At 45.7% G+C, this 25,821-nt stretch overlaps 1 protein-coding gene across 3 annotated transcripts in view; it reads right to left on the bottom strand.

Annotated features, from left to right (window-relative positions):
- Positions 1-25,821, bottom strand: part of LOC137544906 (apoptosis-inducing factor 3-like) — a 234,219-nt gene that overhangs the window by 8,085 nt on the left and 200,313 nt on the right. For all 3 annotated transcript variants that reach the window (XM_068266005.1, XM_068266006.1, XM_068266004.1), the window contains 3 exons: positions 19,007-19,105; positions 5,272-5,347; positions 4,305-4,409 (listed from right to left, as the gene is read on the bottom strand). In XM_068266005.1, coding sequence (XP_068122106.1) covers positions 4,305-4,409; positions 5,272-5,347; positions 19,007-19,105 — 280 coding nt within the window. The remainder of the gene's footprint in view (positions 1-4,304; positions 4,410-5,271; positions 5,348-19,006; positions 19,106-25,821) is intronic.

The raw sequence follows: 25,821 nt of genomic DNA, 5'->3' as shown, positions 1-25,821 counted from the left end.
CACTGAGAACACCTGTGCCTGGTTACCCATATTGGGGATTCATATTCCTGCCTAACTATACTGAGAACATCTGTGTCTGGTTACCTATATTGGGGGTCCATATTCCTGCCTACCTACAGTGGAGGAAATAATTATTTGACCCCTCACTGATTTTGTAACTTTGTCCAATGACAAAGAAATGAAAAGTCTCAGAACAATATCATTTCAATGGTAGGTTTATTTTAACAGTAGCAGATAGCACATCAAAAGGAAAATCCAAAAATATCCTTAAATAAAAGATAGAATAAGTTTTTGAACCCCTACCAACCATTAAGAGTTCTGGCTCCCACAGAGTGGTTAGACACATTTCTGCTCAATTAGTCACCCTCATTAAGGACACCTGTCTTAACTAGTCACCTGTATAAAAGACCCCTGTCCACAGAATCAATCAATCAAGCAGACTCCAAACTCTCCAACATGGGAAAGACCAAAGAGCTGTCCAAGGATGTCAGAGACAAAATTGTAGACCTGCACAAGGCTGGAATGGGCTACAAAACCATTAGCAAGAAGCTGGGAGAGAAGGTGACAACTGTTGGTGCGATTGTTCGAAAATGGAAGGAGCACAAAATGACCATCAATCGACCTCGCTCTGGGGCTCCACGCAAGATCTCACCTCGTGGGGTGTCAATGGTTCTGAGAAAGGTGAAAAAGCATCCTAGAACTACACGGGAGGAGTTAGTGAATGACCTCAAATTAGCAGGGACTACAGTCACCAAGAAAACCATTGGAAACACATTACACCGCAATGGATTAAAATCCTGCAGGGCTCGCAAGGTCCCCCTGCTCAAGAAGGCACATGTGCAGACCCGTCTGAAGTTTGCTGATGAACACCTGAATGATTCTGTGAGTGACTGGGAGAAGGTCCTGTGGTCTGATGAGACCAAAATAGAGCTCTTTGGCATTAACTCAACTCGCTGTGTTTGGAGGAAGAAAAATGCTGCCTATGACCCCCAAAACACCGTCCCCACCGTCAAGCATGGGGGTGGAAACATTTTGCTTTGGGGGTGTTTTTCTGCTAAGGGCACAGGACAACTTAATCGCATTAACGGTAAAATGGACGGAGCCATGTATCGTGAAATCCTGAACGACAACCTCCTTCCCTCTGCCAGGAAACTGAAAATGGGTCGTGGATGGGTGTTCCAGCACGACAATGACCCAAAACATACAGCAAAGGCAACAAAGGAGTGGCTCAAGAAGAAGCACATTAAGATCATGGAGTGGCCTAGTCAGTCTCCGGACCTTAATCCAATAGAAAACCTATGGAGGGAGCTCAAGCTCAGAGTTGCACAGAGACAGCCTCGAAACCTTAGGGATTTAGAGATGATCTGCAAAGAGGAGTGGACCAACATTCCTCCTAAAATGTGTGCAAACTTGGTCATCAATTACAAGAAACGTTTGACCTCTGTGCTTGCAAACAAGGGTTTTTCCACTAAGTATTAAGTCTTTTATTGTTAGAGGGTTCAAAAACTTATTTCACTCAATGAAATGCAAATCAGTTGCTATCTTTTATTTAAGGTTATTTTTTCGATTTTCCTTTTGATGTGCTATCTGCCACTGTTAAAATAAACCTACCATTGAAATGATACTGTTCTGAGACTTTTCATTTCTTTGTCATTGGACAAACTTACAAAATCAGTAAGGGGTCAAATACAGTGGCGTAGCTAAGGAGCTGTGGGCCCTGATGCAAGTTTTACAATGGGGCCCCCCAGGCACTCTATACATAACAATTGATATGACACACCAAAACCTGACAATGGCAACTACAATGTCAGAGGTGCAAGAAGGGGATGGAGAAGAGCTTGTTAATGTTTACCACTACTCAATGTATATATAGAAGTAATTATTATGAGCACAGGACCAATAGAGAGCTAATACTGCAGTTGAGGGAGGGCCCTCCGGGGCCCCTCTGGCCCAAGGGCCCCGATGCGGTCGCTACCGCTGCACCCCCTATTGCTACGCCCCTGGTCAAATAATTATTTCCTCCACTGTATACTGAGAACATCTGTGCCTGGTTACCTATATTGGGGGTCCCAATTCCTGCCTACCTATATTGAGAACATCTATATATGGTTACCTTTTACTTGGGGTCCCTGTGGAGTGATTGCTACATTGTATACAGGGGTGATAAATGCATTTATTATGTGAGATGATTACTGCATTTGCTTTGGTAGTAGATTGGTGCAATTTATATGTGGGGTGATTGCTACATTGTATACCAGGGGTGATAAATGCATTTATTATGTGAGATGATTACTGCATTTGCTTTGGTAGTAGATTGGTGCAATTTATATGTGGGGTGATTGCTACATTGTATACCAGGGGTGATAAATGCATTTATTATGTGAGTTTTGGCGAAAAATGGCGGTTTCTCTGCATCATTTTCATGCAGGGGTTCCCTGAGATTTGAAAAAAAATTTAATGGTTCTTCGGCCCAAAAAAGGTTGAGAAAGCCTGCTCCAAACTCTGGCACCTTGATTTCCGAATGACATGTAAAAGTTGCTTTCATCCGAAAAAAGTACTTTGGCAACAGCCCAGTGCTGCTTCTCTGTAGCCCAGGTCAGGCGCCTCTGCCGCTGTTTCTGGTTCAAAAGTGCGTTCATGCTTACATCTGCTGAAAAGCTTTATGGAGATAAAGATTTCATTCTTCAGCATGACCTGGCACCTGTTCACAGTGCCAAAACCACTGGTAAATGGTTTACTGACCATGGTATTACTGTGCTCAATTGGCCTGCCAACTCTCCTGACCTGAACCCCATAGAGAATCTGTGGGATATTGTGAAGAGAAAGTTGAGAGACACAAGACCCAACACTCTGGATGAGCTTAAAGAGAGAATAAATCTCGCTTCAGACCTCATAGATAGCAGGGGCACGTGTGCCCCTGCTAAACCGCCGCTATCCTGCGGCTTAACGGGGGTCCCTTCACCCCCAAATCCCCTCTGTACTGCCGGGGAGCGCTTCCTGGTTGGGGCAGGGCTAACCGCCGCAGCCCTGCCCCACGCGCGTCTGTCAGCGCGTATCTCCGCCTCTCCCCCGCCCCTCTCAGTCTTCCTTCACTGAGAGGGGCGGGGGAGAGGTGGCGATGCGCTGCTGATAGACGCGACTGGAGGCAGGGCTGCAGCAGTTAGCCCTGCCTCCAGGAGCGACCAAGTCTGCGACCAAGTGTCGCAGTGGGGGGTTTGGGGGTCAAGGGACCCCCGTTTTGCGGCGCTATTGCGGCGGTTTAGCAGGGGCACACGTGCCCCTGCTAACTATGAGCTCTGAAGCGAGATTTATTCTCGCTTCAGAGTCTCTTTAAGGCCGCTATCAAAGCATCCTGGGCCTCCATAACACCTGAGCAGCGCCATAGGCTGATTGCCTCCATGCCACGCCGCATTGAAATAGTCATTTCTGCAAAAGGATTCCCGACCAAGTATTGAGTGCATAACTGAACATAATTATTTGAAGGTTGACTTTTTTTGTTTCAAAAACACTTTTCTTTTATTGGTCGGATGAAATATGCTAATTTTTTGACATAGGAATTTGGGGTTTTCATGAGCTGTATGCCAAAATCATCAATATTAAAACAATAAAAAGGCTTGAACTACTTCAGTTGTGTGTAATGAATCTAAAATATATGAAAGTCTAATGTTTATCAGTACATTACAGAAAATAATGAACTTGATCACAATATGCTAATTTTTTGAGAAGATCCTGTAGAATGGCTACACACTGCAAGACTTATTTCTTTCTCCTGAATACTCCATCCCCTTTTTCCCCTCATGCTTCTTGGTTCTGTTTGCCTCCCAAGCCAAAACGTCCCAGTCCTCTTCCCATACTCAGGACACTAGTTCTTACTCCAGCTCAACTGGAGCCACATATTTTAAGATCTTATTCTAACCTGGATGCTCCATGCACATAGTATGATATGTATAACACGTATTACAGTATATATATACATACACAGCACACTGGCAGTGGGAAGTATTTCAGCTGGCACAAAATGTGTGTGTGCATCACTGTGATGACAGCAATGCCTCACAAAAGTTTATTTTCGACTACGTGTGATTTCCGTGGTAAGGTTTCTGTGACTCTTGTGATGCTTTTCAAACACATGGATTGGATATTGTGCATTGCAATTTTATACTATTATTAAATGACATATATGTATATGAAATTCATTACAGAATCATGCAACACAGTCATGTGACAAACACATACATGGAAACGATGTTATGGAGAACATTGTAGAAATCCTAATATGTAATGTTGCTGGCGCAAGTACTTACGTCACCTCCTCCTTAGCGATCCTCCTGCCAGACAGGAGGATTTCTGCTACTTGCGACACAATTGGATCAAAGTTCATGCTTGCTACCGCTATAACAACATTATCCCTGGAAGACAGTAAAAAAAAAACAATGCATTAAATGATACTCATACATACCGGCTTGTGTTCTGCTAAAACTGTCAAACTCTATGGACTGGTTTTAGAAAAGGTGCTGTCACAGGTGAAGCAGTGCTCACATGAAATATCCAAGGAGACCAGGTTTATTAATTACACTAGACATTAGTTCAGTTGCATAAACGGGCGCTACAACCTACTCCCGTGACCCCCTCAGCTCTCGGTGTCCTCTTAAGGCCCATACGGTAGAGTAATGTCACCTGATGGGCAGTGGTGTAGCTAAGGATCTGTGGGCCCCGATACAAGTTTTACAATGGGCCTCCCCAAGCACTCTATACATAACAATTGATACCGTGCACCAAAACCTGCCAATGGCAACCACAGTGTCAGAGGTGCAAGAAGGGGATGGGGAACTGTTTGTTAATCATTACTGCTATTCATGATTATTATGATCACAGGACCAATAGAGAGCTAATATTGTAGTTAAGGGAGTCCCCTTCGGGGCCCCGATGCGGTCGAAACCTCTGTAACCCCTATTGCTACGCCCCTGCTGACGGGGATCAGGACCCGATCCCTCAAGCAACATCGCTGGTTGGAAACTGTACAGACAAGCTCAATATTATTAGATGTCAGAAGTGAACATGGCTTCGCTTCACTGCACTTCTCCTTTAGACCCCGATCACTTTATGAAACACAGATGGCCAGGCATTCAAAAACTAGGTGTATTAGAAATCTATACCTAGTGTGTGGCAGTGACATAGATTCAACCATCAGATCATCAAATCTGATCGGAGAGGGATCTAAGTGTATGGCCAAATTTAGGATATTGTAACAGACATTTTTCACCGGCTTACTTCAAATAAAAAGCTAGGAACTTCAGTTCTTCTAATGATCCTTTCATCACAATTTCTGTATAGCCCTCTCCAAATCCTGGAAAGAAAAAAAAAGGTACAGAAATGTCTATGGAAAGTACGGTAACAAAGTAGAAAAGACAGCCTTATGGTGCCCATACACTGTTCAATTAAAACATTTGATTTTCCCGTTTATTCGACGAAAATAATAGAGTAGAGCGGAAAATCGAAAATAATCTTTTTTTTTATCAAGAAGAAATGAACAATTATTCTGTTTTTTTTCAATAGAAATCTGATTGGACATATTGGAAGAATCTGGGTGATTGTTTGTGAAATTGTATAGTGTATGGTAGAATGTATAAGAAAATACTATTGGATAAACGAACGTATGGTACCTCAAAAATAATTCTAAAAACTATTCGACTAAAAAGGAATCAATCGAATTTCTCTGATAAAAAAAATAAAATAATTAAAAATTGTACCGTTTATGGGCACCATTGGTCATTTACTCTTATTAAAAAGCAGCATTCAACAAAACAAGTAATTTGAGCACTGCGCTTCCGTTTGAAATTAGGCACCTCCATCACCTACACCATAACCGTATGACGGTGCCTGAACTAACCACCGGAGAAGTACATCTATGCAGGGCCGGTTTAAGCAACAATGGGGCCCCAGGGCAAAATAAACCTGGGGGGCCCCCCCAACATATACCCCGGAACAAAAATCGGCATTAGGGGACCTTTTTTGCAGCTGGTATTGTCAGGGTGTGAAGTCCCAATCGGTCGGAGCTCCACATTCTGGCTATCCCAGCCTGCATGGGGGACAAGGGGTTAAAAAGTTTCAGGAGGGGGGACCCCACATAATTTTTTATTTTTTTTAAATTCCCACACTCTAAACATAAAAAAAATTGGGAAAATAGGAAAAAAATGCCAGGGATCTTCATACAACTAAAATGCAGCTGTATAGCGATCCCTGGCCAAAGCGCTGCGGCTGCGTATAGACCCCCTGGAAACCCCATTAGGAAATTTATTGCACTTTCGTTTGATGCATTCACAATTACACTACCGTTAGGTTTGCTACTAAAAGTGACATTTACCGCATTTAAAAGTATACTTTTTTCCTTCAAAACTTTAAAATCGATTTTCTCAAAAACTATAAGGTCTTTTTGAAAAATAGTTTTTCCTCTTATTCCTAATGATCTCCTTAACATATCCTGCAAATTTAGGGTTTCTAGCATTTAAGGTGGATTTGCTATTAACCATTAAAGTCGGCAGGTTTTGAAATGTGTATTTTTTTTTCCTTTGAAACTTTAAAATCGATTTTCTCAAAAACTATAAGGCCGATTTGAAAAAAAAAAATTTCCTCTTGTAGCCACTGGGGGCCCCTACAAGCTCTGGGGCCCTGGGGCAGCTGCCTCCTTTGCCTTAATGGTAGCGCCGGCCCTGCATCTATGGAATGAGAGTATGGGGTAGGGTCGCATGTTAGGGTTAGGTGTAGTTTTACAAGGGTTAATATTAGGTGATAGGGACAAGTTAGAGTTATAGGTTAGTATTAGGTGGTTACCGTTGGGTGATTTAGAAAGGGCTTGTATTGGGGAGAGCTTAGGGATAGCCATCAGGAAGGAAGTAATGTTAGGGGAAGGGGGTTATATGGGGAAGGCGTTTGTGGGGAGGTTAGGGCTAGGAATCAGAAGAGCTTTGTTCAGAGACGATGGGGAATAGTTCCAAAAACTCGATGAAAGTATCTTTGTAAGGCACTAGCAGAATATCGATTACAATACAGTACCAATATTGTGACTATTGGCATTACCTTGGGGCCCAATGTATCGGACGGGTTTTATAAAAGGGACATAAAGATCTTACATGAATCCTCCATATCACTGTTACTGCAGACAAATATTTTCATCTCATGAAAATCTTAGAAATATGCAATAATAAAAATAGCACAATGAAAACATCACTTGGGCCCATATGCAATTCTTTTTTCTCCTGAGTTTTCTCCTAGGTAAGATTTTTAAACTTGTAATTGTAAATAAAATGCCTTGTAAACCCCAAGCAAGCAAGAAAATATTTAAAATAGTTTTGATAGTACTCTTTTACCTCATTTTTGGTATCTTTTCAATTGCTGAGTGCTGGAAAGTTAATTTAATAGAAAATGAAAAATTATCTCCTAGGAGAAAACTCAGGTGAAAAAGTGAATTGCATATGGGCCTTGGTGTCTAATGCTGGGAATACTCGGTTCGTTTCTGCCGCGCGTTTCACCTCTCGATCGTTTTTGCTGCTCGATTCTGCAGTCCATTCTCTTCCGCTTGTTTTTCTTATCTTTTTCCATTCACTTCTATCAGACATCGAGCGGCCAAAGGATCGAAAGGGAGATCGGACATGTCGGAAATTATCTATTGACCCATCTAATCACCTAAAAAATAAACTATGTATTCCCAGCATTAAGCAAGCTTAGATTATAACGACCAGATACAAATCAGTGTGTACCAGTGCCAGACATAATGCAAGGACACAAAAGACACATTGCAAATACAGGCAGGGACACAAAGGACATAATGCATAGACCGGCTGGGTCTATTCAAATTTAAAGAGACACTGAAGCGAAAAAAAAATTATGATATTATGATTTGTATGTGTAGTACAACTAAAGCAGCGTACACACGCCGGACTTTAGGCAACGACGGGTCCGTCGTTGCCTCCCGCTGGGTGGGCGTGCCAGTGACAGTCCGGCGTGTGTACGCTCTGTCGTCAGACTGATACGGCTGTTTCTGAGCGATCCGCCCGGCGGATCGCTCAGAAACAGCCGTATCAGTCTGACGACAGAGCGTACACACGCCGGACTGTCGCTGGCACGCCCACCCAGCGGGAGGCAACGATGGACCCGTCGTTGCCTAAAGTCCGGCGTGTGTACGGACCTTAAGAAATAAAACATTAAGATCAGATACATCAGTCTAATTGTTTCCAGTACAGGAAGAGTTGAGAAACTCCAGTTGTTATCTCTATGCAAAAAAGCTATTAAGCTCTCCGACTAAAGGTCCGTACACACGCCGGACTTTAGGCAACGACGGGTCCGTCGCTGCCTCCCGCTGGGTGGGCGTGCCAGCGACAGTCCGGCGTGTGTACGCTCTGTCGTCAGACTGATACGGCTGTTTCTGATCGATCCGCCCGGCGGATCGTTTAGAAACAGCCGTATCAGTCTGACGACAGAGCGTACACACGCCGGACTGTCGCTGGCACGCCCACCCAGCGGGAGGCAACGACGGACCCGTCGTTGCCTAAAGTCCGGCGTGTGTACGCTGCTTAACCACTTCCCGACCGGCGTATGTACAATTGGCGGCCGGGAAGTGCACCCAGCAAGGACCGCCGCATTGACAATTGGCGGCGGTCCTTGTAGGGGCATGGGCGGAGCGATCGCGTCATCAGTGACGCGATCCTCCGCCTCCGCCTGGCGCCGCTCACCCGCCGCAACATCCCGCCGGCTATACGGAAGCGCCGGCGGGATGTTAACCCCGCGATCGCCGCATACAAAGTGTATAATACACTTTGTAATGTTTACAAAGTGTATTATACAGGCTGCCTCCTGCCCTGGTGGTCCCAGTGTCCGAGGGACCACCAGGGCAGGCTGCAGCCACCCTAGTCTGCACCAAGCACACTGATTTTCCCCCCCCCCCTGCCTCAGATCGCCCACAGCACCCATCAGACCCCCCCCTGCCCACCCCCCAGACCCCTGTTTGCACCCAATCACCCCCCTAATCACCCATCAATCACTCCCTGTCACTATCTGTCAACGCTATTTTTTTTTTATCCCCCACCCTGCTCCCTGCCCCCTCCTGATCACCCCCCACCCCTCAGATTCTCCCCAGACCCCCCCCCCCCCAGACCACCCCCCCTGTTTACTGTATGCATCTATCCCCCTGATCACCTGTCAATCACCTGTCAATCACCTGTCAATCACCCATCAATCACCCGTCAATCACCCCCTGTCACTGCCACCCATCAGCCAGCCCCTAACCTGCCCCTTGCGGGCAATCTGATCACCCCCCCACACCAATAGATCGCCCGCAGATCCGACATCAGATCACCTCCCAAATCCATTGTTTACATCTATTCTCTCCTCTAAACACCCACTAATTACCCATCAATCACCCATCAATCACCCCCATCACCACCTGTCACTTTTACCTATCAGATCAGACCCTAATCTGCCCCTTGCGGGCACCCAATCACCCGCCCACACGCTCAGATTGCCCTCTGACCCCCCCTTATCAATTCACCAGTGCATTAATTACATCTGTTCTTCCCTGTAATAACCCACTGATCACCTGTCAATCACCTGCCAATCACCTATCACCCATCAATCACCCCCGTCACCCCCTGTCACTGCCACCCATCAATCAGCCCCTAACCTGCCCCTTGCGGGCAATCTGATCACCCACCCACACCATTAGATCGCCCGCAAACCCGCCGTCAGATTACCTCCCAAATGTATTGTTTACATCTGTTATCTTCTCTAAACACCCACTAATTACCCATCAATCACCCATCAATCACCCCCTATCACCACCTGTCACTGTTACCTATCAGATCAGACCCTAATCTGCCCCTTGCGGGCACCCAATCACCCGCCCACACGCTCAGATTGCCCTCAGACCCCCCCCCCCCCCTTATCAATTCGCCAGTGCATTAATTACATCTGTCCTTCCCTGTAATAACCCACTGATCACCTGTCAATCACCTGCCAATCACCTATCACCCATCAATCACCCCGTCACTGCCACCCAACAATCAGCCCCTAACCTGCCCCTTGCGGGCAATCTGATCACCCACCCACACCAATAGATCGCCCGCAGATCCGACATCAGATCACCACCCAAGCGCAGCGTTTACATCTATTCTCTCCTCTAAACACCCACTAATTACCCATCAATCACCCCCTATCACCACCTATCACCACCTGTCACTGTTACCCATCAGATCAGACCCTAATCTGCCCCTTGCGGGCACCCAATCGCCCGCCTACACGCTCAGATTGCCCTCAGACCCCCCCTTATCAATTCGCCAGTGCAATATTTACATCTGTTCTCCCCTGTAATAACCCACTGATTACCTGTCAATCACCTATCAATCACCCATCAATCACCCCCTGTCACTGCCACCCATCAATCACCCCCTGTCACTTCCACCCATCAATCACCCGCTGTCACTGCCACCCATCAATCAGCCCCTAACCTGCCCCTTGCGGGCAAACTGATCACCCACCCACACCAATAGATCGCCCGCAGATCCGACATCAGATCACCACCCAAGCGCAGTGTTTCCATCTATTCTCTACCCTAAACACCCACTAATTACCCATCAATCACCCCCTGTCACTGCTACCTATCAGATTAGACCCCTATCTGCCCCTAGGGCACTCAATCACCCGCCCACACCCTCAGAATGCCCTCAGACCCCAGCCCTGATCACCTCGCCAGTGCATTGCTTGCATCTATTCCCCCCTCTAATCACACCTTGAGACACCCATCAATCACCTCCTGTCACCCCCTAGCACACCTACCCATCAGATCAGGCCCCAATTTGCCCCGTGTGGGCTCCTGATCACTCGGCCAATCCCTCAGATCCCCCTCAGACCCCCTTCCGATCACCTCCCCAGTGCATTGATTGCATCTATTTTCCCCTCTAACCACCCCCTGAGACACCCATCAATCACCTCCTGTCACCCCCCTAGCACTCCTATCCATCAGATCAGGCCCAATACAACCTGTCATCTAAAAGGCCACCCTGCTTATGACCGGTTCCACAAAATTCGCCCCCTCATAGACCACCTGTCATCAAAATTTGCAGATGCTTATACCCCTGAACAGTCATTTTGAGACATTTGGTTTCCAGACTACTCACGGTTTTGGGCCTGTAAAATGCCAGGGCGGTATAGGAACCCCACAAGTGACCCCATTTTAGAAAAAAAGACACCCCAAGGTATTCTGTTAGGTGTATGACGAGTTCATAGAAGATTTTATTTTTTGTCAAAAGTTAGCGGAAATTAATTTTTATTGGTTTTTTTTCACAAAGTGTCATTTTTCACTAACTTGTGACAAAAAATAAAATCTTCTATGAACTCGCCATACACCTAACGGAATACCTTGGGGTGTCTTCTTTCTAAAATGGGGTCACTTGTGGGGTTCCTATACTGCCCTGGCATTTTAGGGGCCCTAAACCGCGAGGAGTAGTCTAGAAAACAAATGCTTCAAAATGACCTGTGAATAGGACGTTGGGCCCCTTAGCGCACCTAGGCTGCAAAAAATTGTCACACATGTGGTACCGCTGTACTTAGGAGAAGTAGTATAATGTGTTTTGGGGTGTATTTTTACACATACCCATGCTGGATGGGAGAAATTTCTATGTAAATGGACAATTGTGTGTAAAAAAATCAAACAATTGTCATTTACAGAGATATTTCTCCCACTTAGCATGGGTATGTGTAAAAATACACCCCAAAACGCATTATACTACTTCTCCTGAGTACGGCGGTACCACATGTGTGACACTTTTTTACACCCTAAGTACGCTAAGGGGCCCAAAGTCCAATGAGTACCTTTAGGATTTCACAGGTCATTTTGCGACATTTGGTTTCAAGACTACTCCTCACGGTTTAGGGCCCCTAAAATGCCAGGGCAGTATAGGAACCCCACAAATGACCCCATTCTAGAAAGAAGACACCCAAAGGTATTCCGTACGGAGTATGGTGAGTTCATAGAAGATTTTATTTTTTGTCACAAGTTAGCGGAAAATGACACTTTGTGAAAAAAAACTATTAAAATCAATTTCCGCTAACTTGTGACAAAAAAATAAAAACTTCTATGAACTCACCATACTCCTAACGGAATACCTTGGGGTGTCTTCTTTCTAAAATGGGGTCATTAGTGGGGTTCCTATACTGCCCTGGCATTTTAGGGGCCCTAAACCGTGAGGAGTAGTCTTGAAACAAAAATGACCTGTGAAATCCTAAAGGTACTCATTGGACTTTGGGCCCCTTAGTGCAGTTAGGGTGCAAAAAAGTGCCACACATGTGGTATCGCCGTACTCGGGAGAAGTAGTATAATGTGTTTTGGGGTGTATTTTTACACATACCCATGCTGGGTGGGAGAAATACCTCTGTAAATGACAATCTTTTGATTTTTTTACACACAATTGTCCATTTACAGAGGTATTTCTCCCACCCAGCATGGGTATGTGTAAAAATACACCCCAAAACACATTGTACTACTTCTCCCGAGTACGGCGATACCACATGTGTGGCACTTTTTTGCACCCTAACTGCGCTAAAGGGCCCAAAGTCCAATGAGTACCTTTAGAATTTCACAGGTCATTTTGAGAAATTTCGTTTCAAGACTACTCCTCACGGTTTAGGGCCCCTAAAATGCCAGGGCAGTATAGGAACCCCACAAATGACCCCATTTTAGAAAGAAGACACCCCAAGGTATTCCGTTAGGAGTATGGTGAGTTCATAGAAGATTTTATTTTTTGTCAAAAGTTAGCGGAAAATGACACTTTGTGAAAAAACACAATTAAAATCAATTTCCGCTAACTTTTGACAAAAAAATAAAATCTTCTATGAACTCACTATACTCCTAACGGAATACCTTGGGGTGTCTTCTTTCTAAAATGGGGTCATTTGTGGGGTTCCTATACTGCCCTGGCATTTTAGGGGCCCTAAACCGTGAGGAGTAGTCTTGAAACGAAATTTCTCAAAATGACCTGTGAAATTCTAAAGGTACTCATTGGACTTTGGGCCCTTTAGCGCAGTTAGGGTGCAAAAAAGTGCCACACATGTGGTATCGCCGTACTCAGGAGAAGTAGTATAATGTGTTTTGTGGTGTATTTTTACACATACCCATGCTGAGTGGGAGAAAGATCTCTGTAAATGGACAATTGTGTGTAAAAAAAATTAACAAATTGTCATTTACAGAGATATTTCTCCCACCCAGCATGGGTATGTGTAAAAATACACCCCAAAACACATTATACTACTTCTCCTGAGTACGGCAATACCACATGTGTGGCACTTTTTTGCACCCTAACTGCGCTAAGGGGTCCAAAGTCCAATGAGCACCTTCAGGCTTTACAGGGGTGCTTACAATTTAGCACCCCCCAAAATGTCAGGACAGTAAACACACCCCACAAATGACCCCATTTTGGAAAGTAGACACTTCAAGGTATTCAGAGAGGAGCATGGTGAGTCCGTGGCAGATTTCATTTTTTTTTGTCGCAAGTTAGAAGAAATGGAAACTTTTTTTTTTTTTTTTTTTTTTTTTCACAAAGTGTCATTTTCCGCTTACTTGTGACAAAAAATAATATCTTCTATGAACTCACTATGCCTCTCAGTGAATACTTTGGGATGTCTTCTTTCCAAAATGGGGTCATTTGGGGGGTATTTATACTATCCTGGAATTCTAGCCCCTCATGAAACATGACAGAGGGTCAGAAAAGTCAGAGATGCTTGAAAATGGGAAAATTCACTTTTTGCACCATAGTTTGTAAACGCTATAACTTTTACCCAAACCAATAAATATACACTGAATGGGTTTTTTTTTATCAAAAACATGTTTGTCCACATTTTTCGCGCTGCATGTATACAGAAATTTTACTTTATTTGAAAACTGTCAGCACAGAAAGTTAAAAAAATCATTTTTTTGCCAAAATTCATGTCTTTTTTGCTGAATATAATAAAAAGTAAAAATCGCAGGAGCAATCAAATAGCACTAAAAGAAAGCTTTATTAGTGACAAGAAAAGGAGCCAAAATTCATTTAGGTGGTAGGTTGTATGAGCGAGCAATAAACCGTGAAAGCTGCAGTGGTCTGAATGGAAAAAAAGTGGCCGGTCCTTAAGGGGTAGAAAGCCCTAGGTCCTCAAGTGGTTAAGTTAGTTGTGGAGAGGGCTGTTATCTGACTTTTATTATCTCAACTGTAATTGAACTGTTTACTTTTCCTCTGCCAGAGGAGAGTTCATTACTTCACAGACTGCTCTGAAAGACTCATTTTGAATGCTGAGTGTTGTGTAATCTGCACATATTATAGGATAATGCAATGTTAGAAAAAACACTATATACCTGAAAATAAAAGTATGAGAATATTTTCTTTGCTGCTAATTTTCTAGTAATTATTCATAGTACACAACCAATTCATTATATCATATTTTTTTTTTCGCTTCAGTGTCTCTTTAATCTAATTCAACAATGAAGAAAAAAACAAAAACAAAAAAAATAAATAAATTTAAAAATGACTGCATCCTGGTCTGTGAGCTACAAACATAAAGGAATAGTATTCTGAGTAACTTCTTTATTAGAATCTCTGTAGTGCAGTCACTAATCACTCATAGAAACAAGGAACGTGCCAGTATTCTTTATATGTGTGCCTCTCATCTTGTCAGTGGTCAGCACAGGACAAAGTACTATGGGGCCATCACAGCACATCAGGGCTTCTGAATCATGGAGTGCATAAGAGTCATACAGGTTTGCCTCTAATTTAAAAGGGTTTGTGTAGGTCTAAACGTATTTGAAGTAAACCTTTAGTGAATCACTTGCAGCTGTGCACTTTACTACCCTCAGCAACAAACAAACAAACAAACAAACAAACACAGAACATTTATATTGCGCTTTTCTCCTGGCAGACTCAAAGCGCCAGAGCTGCAGCCACTAGGACGCACTCTATAGGCAGTAGCAGTGTTAGGGAGACTTGCCTAAGGTCTCCTACTGAATAGGTGCTGGCTTACTGAACAGACAGAGCCGAGATTCGAACCCTGGTCTCCTGTGTCAGAGGCAGAGCCCTTAACCATTACACCCCCCAGCCACCAGCAGCACTGGCTGTGTTCAATACAAAGGCCTCTTGAAAACATAAAGGCAGGGAGCATACTTGTCAGTTTTCCTGTGCTGAAATGTGCATAAATACAGAGTATTTAAAAAAACAAAAACTTTTTATCGATATTTTTCCATTAAAAGGACCACTCCAGCGAAAAAAGTAAGCAGTTAAAATCTGACAGAACCGTCAGGTTTTGGACTAGTCAATCTTATCATGAGGGATTCTCAGGGTTTTCTTTGCTAAATCTAACTGCCAAAATAGTGTGCAAGTTAGTAGGGTGACTGGCTGGTATCTTACTATTTTGGCATTTAAACTGCCTTTCAGGAAATGCTTCTGTAATCAAAGAATACCCTGAGAATCCTTCATCAGGAGATGGACTGCTCCAAAACCTTTCCATTCTGTCAGATTTTAACTGCTTACTTTTTCACTGGAGTGGACCTTTAACTACTTGCTGCACCTATATCTACGGCCCTCAGTACGTCTTATGAAGTCCCAGGGACAGAGGTATGCGCAGGGGCGGACTGACAAGTCATGGGGCCCCCGGCCAATAGGAGATTATGGGGCCCCATACCAGTGTTGCCAACCTTTCATGTTGGCATTTTTACAAAGATATAATAATTTACTGACAACAAATAGTTTATACTGATAAAAACCCCTGCGCTGCCCGTATCGTGGCACGCCGAAAAATGGGTGTGGTCACACAACAGAATGTGGGCGTGATCATGGGTGGGGTCAAATACACATGACCTTAGCAGTGGTGTAAAAGGTCTGCCGGGGAAGTTTTAGCTCTGCCATAGTTATAGATCTTCCAAAATACATGTCATCTAACAGCATTTCACCAAATATCCACACAATTTGGAAGAGGTTCCTCCAAAATACAGATAATATGGCAGTGGTTCGCACAAAATAGATGTAATCTGGCAGCAGCGGTTCCCCCAACATACGCATAATCTGGCAGCGGGTCACCCAAAAAACATGTAATCTGGAAGCAGCGGTTTCCCCAACATACACATAATCTGGCAGCTGTTCCCCAAAATACAGTTAATCTGGCACCAGTTCCCCCAAAATAGGTGCCCCCAGGATAGCTAACCAGGTCTATAGGTATCACCAGTGAAAGTAACCAGGTCTATAGGTGTTCCCAGTATAGATAGCCAGGTCTATAGGTGTCCCCAGTCTAGGTAGCCAGATCTATAGGTGTCACCAGTATAAGAAGCCAGGCCTATAGTTGTCCCCAGAATAGGTAGCAAGGTATATGCACTGTAGGTGTGCCCAGTTTAGATAGCCAGGTCTGTAGGTGTCCCCAGAATAGGTAGCCAGGTCTATAGGTGCTCCCAGAATAGGTAGCTAGGTTTATAGGTGTCCCCAGTATAGCCAGGTCTATAGGTGCTCCCAGAATAAGTAGCTAGGTTTATAGGTGTCCCTAGTATAGCCAGGACTATAGGTGTTCCCAGTATATTTAGCCCAGTCTATAGGTGTCCCCAGAATAGGTAGCCAGGTCTCTCACCTTGGGGCTCCCCCTCCCTTGCTAGCCTCTCCGGAATTTTGAATTGTCGGCGGCTGGCAGTGGGCAGGGACTTACTGCTGCTCTGCATGCCGCGAGGGAGCGTTGCTCGCAACTAGTTTGTTCTACTCAAGACCAGACTAGCTGCTGCACACAGAACTCCCTCCTGCGGTTGGGAGAGCAACGGTAAGTCTCCTCCCGCTGCCAGCCGCCGACAATTCAAAATTCCGGAGGGGGGAGCAAAGGAGGGGGAGCCCCAAGGTAAGGGAAGGGTGGGGGAGATGTCCCCCCTTCCCCTTCACTGCGCTGCCTCCACTCCTTTTCACAGCACTCAGAAAATCAAAAACGTTCTGCGTGTTCCATTTTTAGAGTGATTTTTCTTAAAGGAATGGGCAAAAACATACATTCCTTTAAATATCGCTCTGCAAATCCCATTGCAAAATTGCAATCACTAAGTCCTTAACGATTTTATTTTGTAACATGAACTAGTCCAAACAATGCTAAATTTATGCTAGAATGCCGATTACTAGTGATGAATACCATGATATGATAGGAATAAGATGATAATATGCCTGAAGAAGGGGGCTAGTTCCCTGAAAATTAGCTTCATGACTAACTTAACTAGTTAGTCATTAAAAAAAAAACCATAAAAAAAAACTTTGTTGTTTTTTCTGCCGACACAGTGATGAGCTTGAATTTCACAGTCATTTTGCTGAAAAATTTGCAAAAATGACCCAAAATCACAATGTGAAATTTCAAACTATTGAGAAAATTTTATTCTATTATTTATGTTATTATTTTATTATTAATTTTATTTTGCACATAATTATAGTCGTGATGTGTAATTTCACATTGACTTGTAATTTCATGAAAATATAACTTTCTCAAGCCCATAGACTTCAGTGCATTTGAGCAAAAATGTGTTTTCTCGCGCCCATATATTTTTGCAAATATTCTCACATGTGCAAAAATTGAGGCTAAAACAAAATGGGCATATTTGCTGAATAGACACTACTTAGCAGACACATGGCACGCTTACCGGAAACATACTTTCACAAGTTAGGCAAAAATACATTTCCTTGAGCATCGTTTTGCATAACTTGCAAAAATTACATCAAAATTTACGCGAAATCAAGATTACCCACAAAATCCTAATTACTATCAGAAACCTAATTGTGAAAATTATGCTAACATTTTACACAAGCAAAATTACCCATTACAATCAATACTACCTGAACGAATCACTGTGAAATGATTCACCTGGAACACTTACTACATCAGGAGTTCTATCATTGTTAAAGTGGACCTAAACTATTGCACAGGACAGAAGAAAGAGTGAAATGCACCCAGTATGTATTTAGATAGTTTAGCCTGTCTAATTCCCCCTCATCTGAGACTAACCACCATAATTTGATCTCTCAGCTGTGTCAGCTCAGGAATCTCCCCTGCCTTGGCAAAGCTGCTAATGTGTAAACACAGGATGTTAACCCGATGTCTGCTTCCATTAAATAGGAAGTAGACACTGCAGATTTATTGTAGAATTTGTATCAAATGTAACAAATAAATTATTTTCTTTATTATGCTCTTGCTTATCTTTTAAAGCAGAGAGGAAGTTCTGAGTTCAGGTCTGCTTTAAGGCCCGGTTCACATCTGCGTTTTGAGCCAAAAGGATCCAGTGAGAGGATCCGGATGGCTCTGTCTGTGGCTCAGTTCACATAGTGAAAACGGATCTGATCAATGATTGATCAGATCCGCTTTCACTCAGAAAATACATACCTAATCTTCAGTAGCAGCTGGAGGTAGAGGCTTCCTCTTCTTCCGCTGTGAGTACACAGCGTGCAGAAGAAGACGACAGCTGCTACCACCGGAAGATTAGGTATGTATACACCCTCCCTCACCCACCCGCTGCCCGGCTGCTGCACCCCTCCCTCACCCTCCCGTTCGCATCGGCCCATGCCCCCATCCCCCGTGGTACGGTCCGTTTCTTCACCAGTGTGAAGAAACGTTCCGTTTTCCATTGCCCCAATGCTGCAGTATTTTTTGTCCTGATCCGTTCCGCTGGGCAGAACGGTCCGGAAAATTAGGGCCTGCAGCAATTTTTAGATCCGGGGACCGGAACGTATCCATACCAACGGACACGTGAATGGATCCATAGGTTAACATTGGATCCATTCACATCCGTTCCGTTTGTACAGTATACGTTCCGGTTCCGATCTGGAAAAAAACGCTAATGTGAACCAGGCCTAATCTACATACTTGTTCCAGGTGAATGACTCAGAAACGGCAATGACCAGTGAATCAGCCTTACAGACAGAAAACTAGCGCTTACAGAAGGGCAGGTTTCAAGTCAGTGAGGCCAGCTTGGAGCACACATGCTTACCTGCATAGCGAATGTTCTTGCCCAGGAGAGACGTCCAGAAGAAGGGCACAGAGTTCACAGGTATGTGTTGGTTCAGCATGCTGAGAGCAGCAATCCGACCTGCAACCAAATACAAAACTGCTGTATATTCCATACACTGCAGTGACACATAAACTATTACATTTACATACACACTGTAAATAATGCATGAAAACTGTTCCCATACCTTCAGCTTGCTGCTGTCTGAATATAAAGCATGCAGCTCTAACAATAGACAGCCGCGAGAATTAGGAAGATGATAGCAATGGCCAATGCGTCTTTTACTGTGATACGTTAATGACTGGTTATAGCAGTTGAAAGGCTGTACACGGTTTTCACAAGGACAAGCTTTTTTGCACACTACATGCGATTCTGATTTTTAATCGATTTTGACATGCGATTACGATTTTTAATCGTTACTGCATGCTGCGTTTTTTTCTGCGTTTTTCTCTTGATAGCATCCAGAGAAAAATCAGAAAATAAACTGTGAAGATAAACAATTTCATCCATCCTACTCCTGAAAAATGTATTCAATTTTTTAGAACCTCCCAGTTTGATTTTCTGTTTAAAAAAGCTAAAAAAGTAGGTTTAATGCTATTGTCTCATATGATAAGGATTCAGCTTTTCCCATAGTCTCGCAGTTAGCAATCATGTGACCCCCAACAAAACAAATTTAGCAATCATGAGGCCCCCAACAAGACAAATTCAGCAATCGTGAGGCCCCGACAAGACAAATTCAGCAATCGTGACGCCCCCGACAAGACAAATTCAGCAATCGTGACGCCCCCGACAAGACAAATTCAGCAATCGTGACGCCCCCGACATGACAAATTCAGCAATCGTAACGCCCCCAACAAATCATAAGGCCCCCAACAAGACAAATTCAGCAGTCATGAGGCAAATAAATGGACAGCATTTCACATAAATAGGCAAAATGCCCCCTTAATATGGTAGCCCCCCAAGTTAGGTAGTGAGTGACAGGGACCCCCAGGTTAGCTAGTGAGTGACAGGCGCCTCCAGTTAGGTAGTGAGTGACAGGGACCCCAGTTAGTGAGTGACAGGGACCCCTGATAGTGAGTGACAGGGACACCCGATAGTGAGTGACAGGGACCCCCGTTAGATAGTGACAGGGACCCCAGTTAGATAGTGACAGGGACCCCAGTTAGATAGTGAGTGACAGGGACCCCCGATAGTGCGTGACAGAGACCCCAGTTAGTGAGTGACAGGGACCCCTGTTAGCTAGTGAGTGACAGGGACTCCCAATAGTGAGTGACAAGGACCCCCGATAGAGAGTGACAGGGACCCCCGATAGAGAGTGACAGGGACCCCCGATAGTGACAGGGACCCCCGATAGAGAGTGACAGGGACCCCCGATAGAGAGTGACAGGGACCCCAGTTAGTGAGTGACAGGGACCCCCGATAGAGAGTGACAGGGACCCCCGATAGAGAGTGACAGGGACCCCAGTTAGTGAGTGACAGGGACCCCCGATAGAGAGTGACAGGGACCCCCGATAGAGAGTGACAGGGACCCCCGATAGAGAGTGACAGGGACCCCCGATAGAGAGTGACAGGGACCCCAGTTAGTGAGTGACAGGGACCCCCGATAGAGAGTGACAGGGACCCCAGTTAGTGAGTGACAGGGACCCCCGATAGTGAGTGACAGGGACCCCCGATAGTGAGTGACAGGGACCCCCGATAGAGAGTGACAGGGACCCCCGTTAGTGAGTGACAGGGACCCCAGTTAGTGAGTGACAGGGTCCCCAGTTAGTGAGTGACAGGGTCCCCAGTTAGTGAGTGACAGGGTCCCCAGTTAGTGAGTGACAGGGTCCCCAGTTAGTGAGTGACAGGGTCCCCAGTTAGTGAGTGACAGGGACCCCAGTTAGTGAGTGACAGGGACCCCAGTTAGTGAGTGACAGGGACCCCAGTTAGTGAGTGACAGGGACCCCAGTTAGCTAGTGAGTGACAGGGACCCCAGTTAGCTAGTGAGTGACAGGGACCCCCGATAGTGAGTGACAGGGACCCCAGTTAGTGAGTGACAGGGACCCCAGTTAGTGAGTGACAGGGACCCCTGTCAGCTAGTGAGTGACAGGGACCCCCAATAGTGAGTGACAGGGACCCCCGATAGAGAGTGACAGGGACCCCAGTTAGTGAGTGACAGGGACCCCCGATAGAGTGACAGGGACCCCCGATAGAGAGTGACAGGGACCCCAGTTAGTGAGTGACAGGGACCCCCGATAGAGAGTGACAGGGACCCCCGATAGAGAGCGACAGGGACCCCCGTTAGTGAGTGACAGGGACCCCCGTTAGTGAGTGACAGGGACCCCAGTTAGTGAGCGACAGGGACCCCAGTTAGCTAGTGAGTGACAGGGACCCCCGATAGTGAGTGACAGGGACCCCCGATAGCTAGTGAGTGACAGGGACCCCCGATAGTGAGTGACAGGGACCCCCGATAGAGAGTGACAGGGACCCCCGATAGTGACAGGGACCCCAGTTAGTGAGTGGCAGAGACCCCAGTTAGTGAGTGACAGGGACCCCCGATAGCTAGTGAGTGACAGGGACCCCCGATAGCTAGTGAGTGACAGGGACCCCCGATAGCTAGTGAGTGACAGGGACCCCCGATAGCTAGTGAGTGACAGGGACCCCCGATAGCTAGTGAGTGACAGGGACCCCCGATAACTAGTGAGTGACAGGGACCCCCCGTTAGGTAGTGAGTGACAGGCGCGGTGTACGCTAGGTCCTAGCGCCCGCTGCGTCTGGTCGCCCGCTGATCGAGGTCTGAAGCTCTGGCCGCGGGGTCAGCCGGGGGGGGATGCGGCGGCCGGGGAGGCAGCGGCCAGGAGGGGACAGCGGGCAGTGCCGGGCACCCCTGGGGAGGAGATCCGTGGCACCCCAGGACAGATTGGGGGCACGTGCCCCCCCCAAAATAGGGCTAGCGACGCACCTGGTGCTTACCTACACAAATTCATAGTATTCAAAATCTGTTGGCCCTCATACTACATGGGAGTATTCAAATTGGCCAGTCATTAGCCAATCAAAATTGGATTAATGTATGCACCATTATAACAGACACCATGTTAGTTAACCTAGTCCAGCTAAACTGGATGACTTTTGATAGCCTCTCTGCAGACACTTGGACATCCCTAATCACATACCCTAATGAATAGGCCCCTTGCTTCACTGACTCAGAGGGCTGGTGCACACCAAAACCCGCTAGCAGATCCGCAAAATGCTAGCAGATTTTTAAACGCTTTTTTTTATTTTTATGAGGCGTTTTGCTAGCGTTTTGCGGATTGCTGCTGCGGTTTTCAGTATAGTAGATTTCATATATTGTTACAGTAAAGCTGTTACTGAACAGCTTCTGTAACAAAAACGCCTGCAAAACCGCTCTGAAGTGCCGTTTTTCAGAGCGGTTTGCGTTTTTCCTATACTTAACATTGAGGCAGAAATGCATCCGAAATCCAAAAAATGCCTCACCCAGGCATTTTTCGTTTCTGCAAAACGCCTGCCGCTCTGGTGTGCACCACCCCATTGAGGGCTGGTGCACACCAAAACCCGCTAGCAGATCCGCAAAATGCTAGCAGATTTTTAAACGCTTTTTTTTATTTTTCTATGGCGTTTTGCTAGCGTTTTGCGGATTGCTGCTGCGGTTTTCAGTATAGTAGATTTCATATATTGTTACAGTAAAGCTGTTACTGAACAGCTTCTGTAACAAAACCGCCTGCAAAACCGCTCTGAACAGGCGTTTTTCAGAGCGGTTTGCGTTTTTCCTATACTTAACATTGAGGCAGAAACGCATCCGAAATCCAAAAAATGCCTCACCCAGGCATTTTTCGTTTCTGCAAAACGCCTGCCGCTCTGGTGTGCACCACCCCATTGAGATACATTGACCAAGCAGATCCGCAGCCGCAAGCGGATCTGAAAACGCCCAAAAAGCCGCTCGGTGTGCACCAGCCCTCAGATACATTGACCAAGCAGATCCGCAGCCGCAAGCGGATCTGAAAACGCCCAAAAAGCCGCTCGGTGTGCACCAGCCCTCAGATACATTGACCAAGCAGATCCGCAGCCGCAAGCGGATCTGAAAACGCCCAAAAAGCCGCTCGGTGTGCACCAGCCCAGAATCAGTATCCGGTAAGAAAAAAAATGAAGAGCAAGCAAAACCAAAGGAATTTAGAATCACTGATCAATGATGCGGCATTAGCAGTCTGGCCACATGTATGAAATGTCAGATTAAAAAAAACAAAAAAAACTTTAAAGCATCCCATAAGGGGTGGCTAAAAAGAGGCAAACAATTCCTAGTTGATGCAGCACTAGTCTAGTTTAGGGGACCCAGCAGGAAACCTCACTTATTTAAGTATTTATATAGCGCCGACATATTACGCAGCGCTGTACAGAGTATATTGTCTTGACACTGTCCCTGGGAGGAGATCACAATCTAGTCATAATCATATGTGTATGTATGTATGTATGTATGTATGTATGGTGTAGTGTATGTATTGTAGTCTAGAGCCATTTTTTTAGGGGGAAGCCAATTAACTTATCTGTATGTTTTTGGGGAGTGGGAGGAAACCGGAGCGCCTGGAGGAAACCCACACAGACACGGGGGAGAACATACAAACTCCTCACAGGGAACATTTCTCCAATCATAGCCCCCTCTACAACACAAAGCATTGTGATTGGCTGACGAGAGCGGGCAGGTGGAGAGGGTGCTGTCCACCTAATCATGTTAGAATTACACTATGAAGTTTCCTGCTGGGTCCCCTAAACTAGACTAGCGCTGTTGATGCAGACTTTACTGTCAATACCATCAAGCTGCGTAAAATAACTGTAGACTGATAAAATGTAGCTGCTGCATTATATTTGTCCCTTTCCAAGCTACAATAAATTGCCTAAGTTGGCATAAAATTTGCTCCAACTTATAACTATTTGCATCTCATTGAACATCTCTCCATCCCATTACAAGTACCTCCTTTAGGCCTGGAACCCACTGAAAACCGCAAACGCAAAACGCAACCGCTAGCGTTTTGTCTGAGCGGTTTGCAAGCGGATTCATGCGCGTTTTTGGTCGTGTTTTGCAACATTGTATTTTTTTCCCCAGCGGGTGCCTAGCGTTTTGCGTTTTTATCCTGATTGGTCCTGTGAATTATTTTTCATTTTGTTACAGTGTGCTTAACCGCAAAACGCTAGCAAAACCGCTCAGTTTAGGTTTTGCTGAGCGTTTCTGCTAGCGTTTCAATACTTTACATTGAAGCGCTAACGCTCCCAAAATGCTGCAGGTCCTGCGTTTGCGTTTCTGGGAAACGCAAACGCTCCTGTGGAAGTTGCCCCATCCATTAACATTAGCCCAGCGTTTTGGCAAACTGCTAGCGTATCGCAGTGCTGCCAAAACGCTGCCAAAAGCGCTCCTGTGGGTTCCAGCCCTTAGGCTGCTTTCACAGTGGGACGTTACAGGCGCACGTTAGAGCAGCCTGTAACGCACCCCAACGCACAGCAATGAAAAATCAATGGGCTGTTCACAGTGCCCACGTTACGTTACGTTGTAACGCAGCACGTCTACATAACGTACTGCATGCAGTACTTTACACGCGGCTAAGCCGCTTTAGACGGTTTGCACATGCTTAGTAGGGGTTGTTTCTTTCATTTTATGGGCGGAGAGGAGGCGGGGAGAGGCCGCTACGTAGTCAGGCACATGGCTACTTATTATTCACTGCAGTGTTTACATCCTGGAACGGCCGCGGATTGGCTGGCGGGACCACGTGATGCGGAGAGCTCCGCTCACGTGGTCTCCGCAGTGCCTCCGACAGAGCAGGCGCACCAAGAGCTGCTTGTAACGCGGCTCTTGGTAGCGTCCTGCTCCAACACCACCAGGCGTTGCGTTAGGGGCACGTTATGCGACCATAACGTCCCCTAAAACGCAACGTCCCACTGTGAAACCAGCCTTAAAGGGAATATCTGAGCTGCCCCCCCAAAAAATGACACTTGCTTACCTGGGGATTCAGGGGAGGACTGGGACCTTTCAGCCTGGGGGGGAAACACAAACTAGAGGCCCATTTCCATGGCAGCCCCAGCCCAAATGACGTCAGACACAGGGATGGTTGTAGGCAGCCAACTTCGCTACGCTGGAACTACGCGTATTTTTACGCAAATACGCTTCGCAATCTACGGCTCCGAAATCAGCCACTTCGCTACGTTAGCATACCGTAGACTACGCATTAAAATACTCAAGCTTCACGTATTGCGTAGCGTAGTTGATGCGACCGCTTATGCCCTTATGCGGAAAAATTTCCGCAATAATCTGCTAACTATGCGCATACACAAACTAGTTTAATCATACATTCCAACATCCAATGCGAAATTGTATGCGTACAAAGGGCAATAAAATTTCTGCGCATGCGCAATGACCCGTATCAGTGCAGTTACCGCACGCGTAGTTGACTTCGCAATACATACGTCAACTACGCGTAGCGGGCGAAGCTACGCATAGCGGGACTATGACTACGTGGAAATGCGTAAGTGTAGTTCTTAAACTTCGCCTACGAACTACGACGCGTAGTTGCGTACTACGATGCGTAGATTCGCGCTGGCGTAGTTTACGAGCAACCTTGAGTCAGACATGCACCCCACGTGCTACATGCTGGTAGTCACGTGGGGCGCCCATGTGGAAATACAGCAAGGACACTTGTGACAGGTAAAGTATAACTGCACAGGCACGGGGGTCACATAATACATTTGGAGGGATGACAGCGAGGGGTTTCCGTTGCGTCCGTCGTTCATAATTATCGCAAGTCATCACCGCTGCG

The sequence above is a fragment of the Hyperolius riggenbachi genome, chromosome 2 (genome assembly GCF_040937935.1).
Source record: "Hyperolius riggenbachi isolate aHypRig1 chromosome 2, aHypRig1.pri, whole genome shotgun sequence".
Taxonomy (NCBI): Eukaryota; Metazoa; Chordata; class Amphibia; order Anura; family Hyperoliidae; genus Hyperolius; species Hyperolius riggenbachi.
Note: the sequence above shows the minus strand (reverse complement) of the source record. Positions and strands in the feature narration are given on the sequence as shown.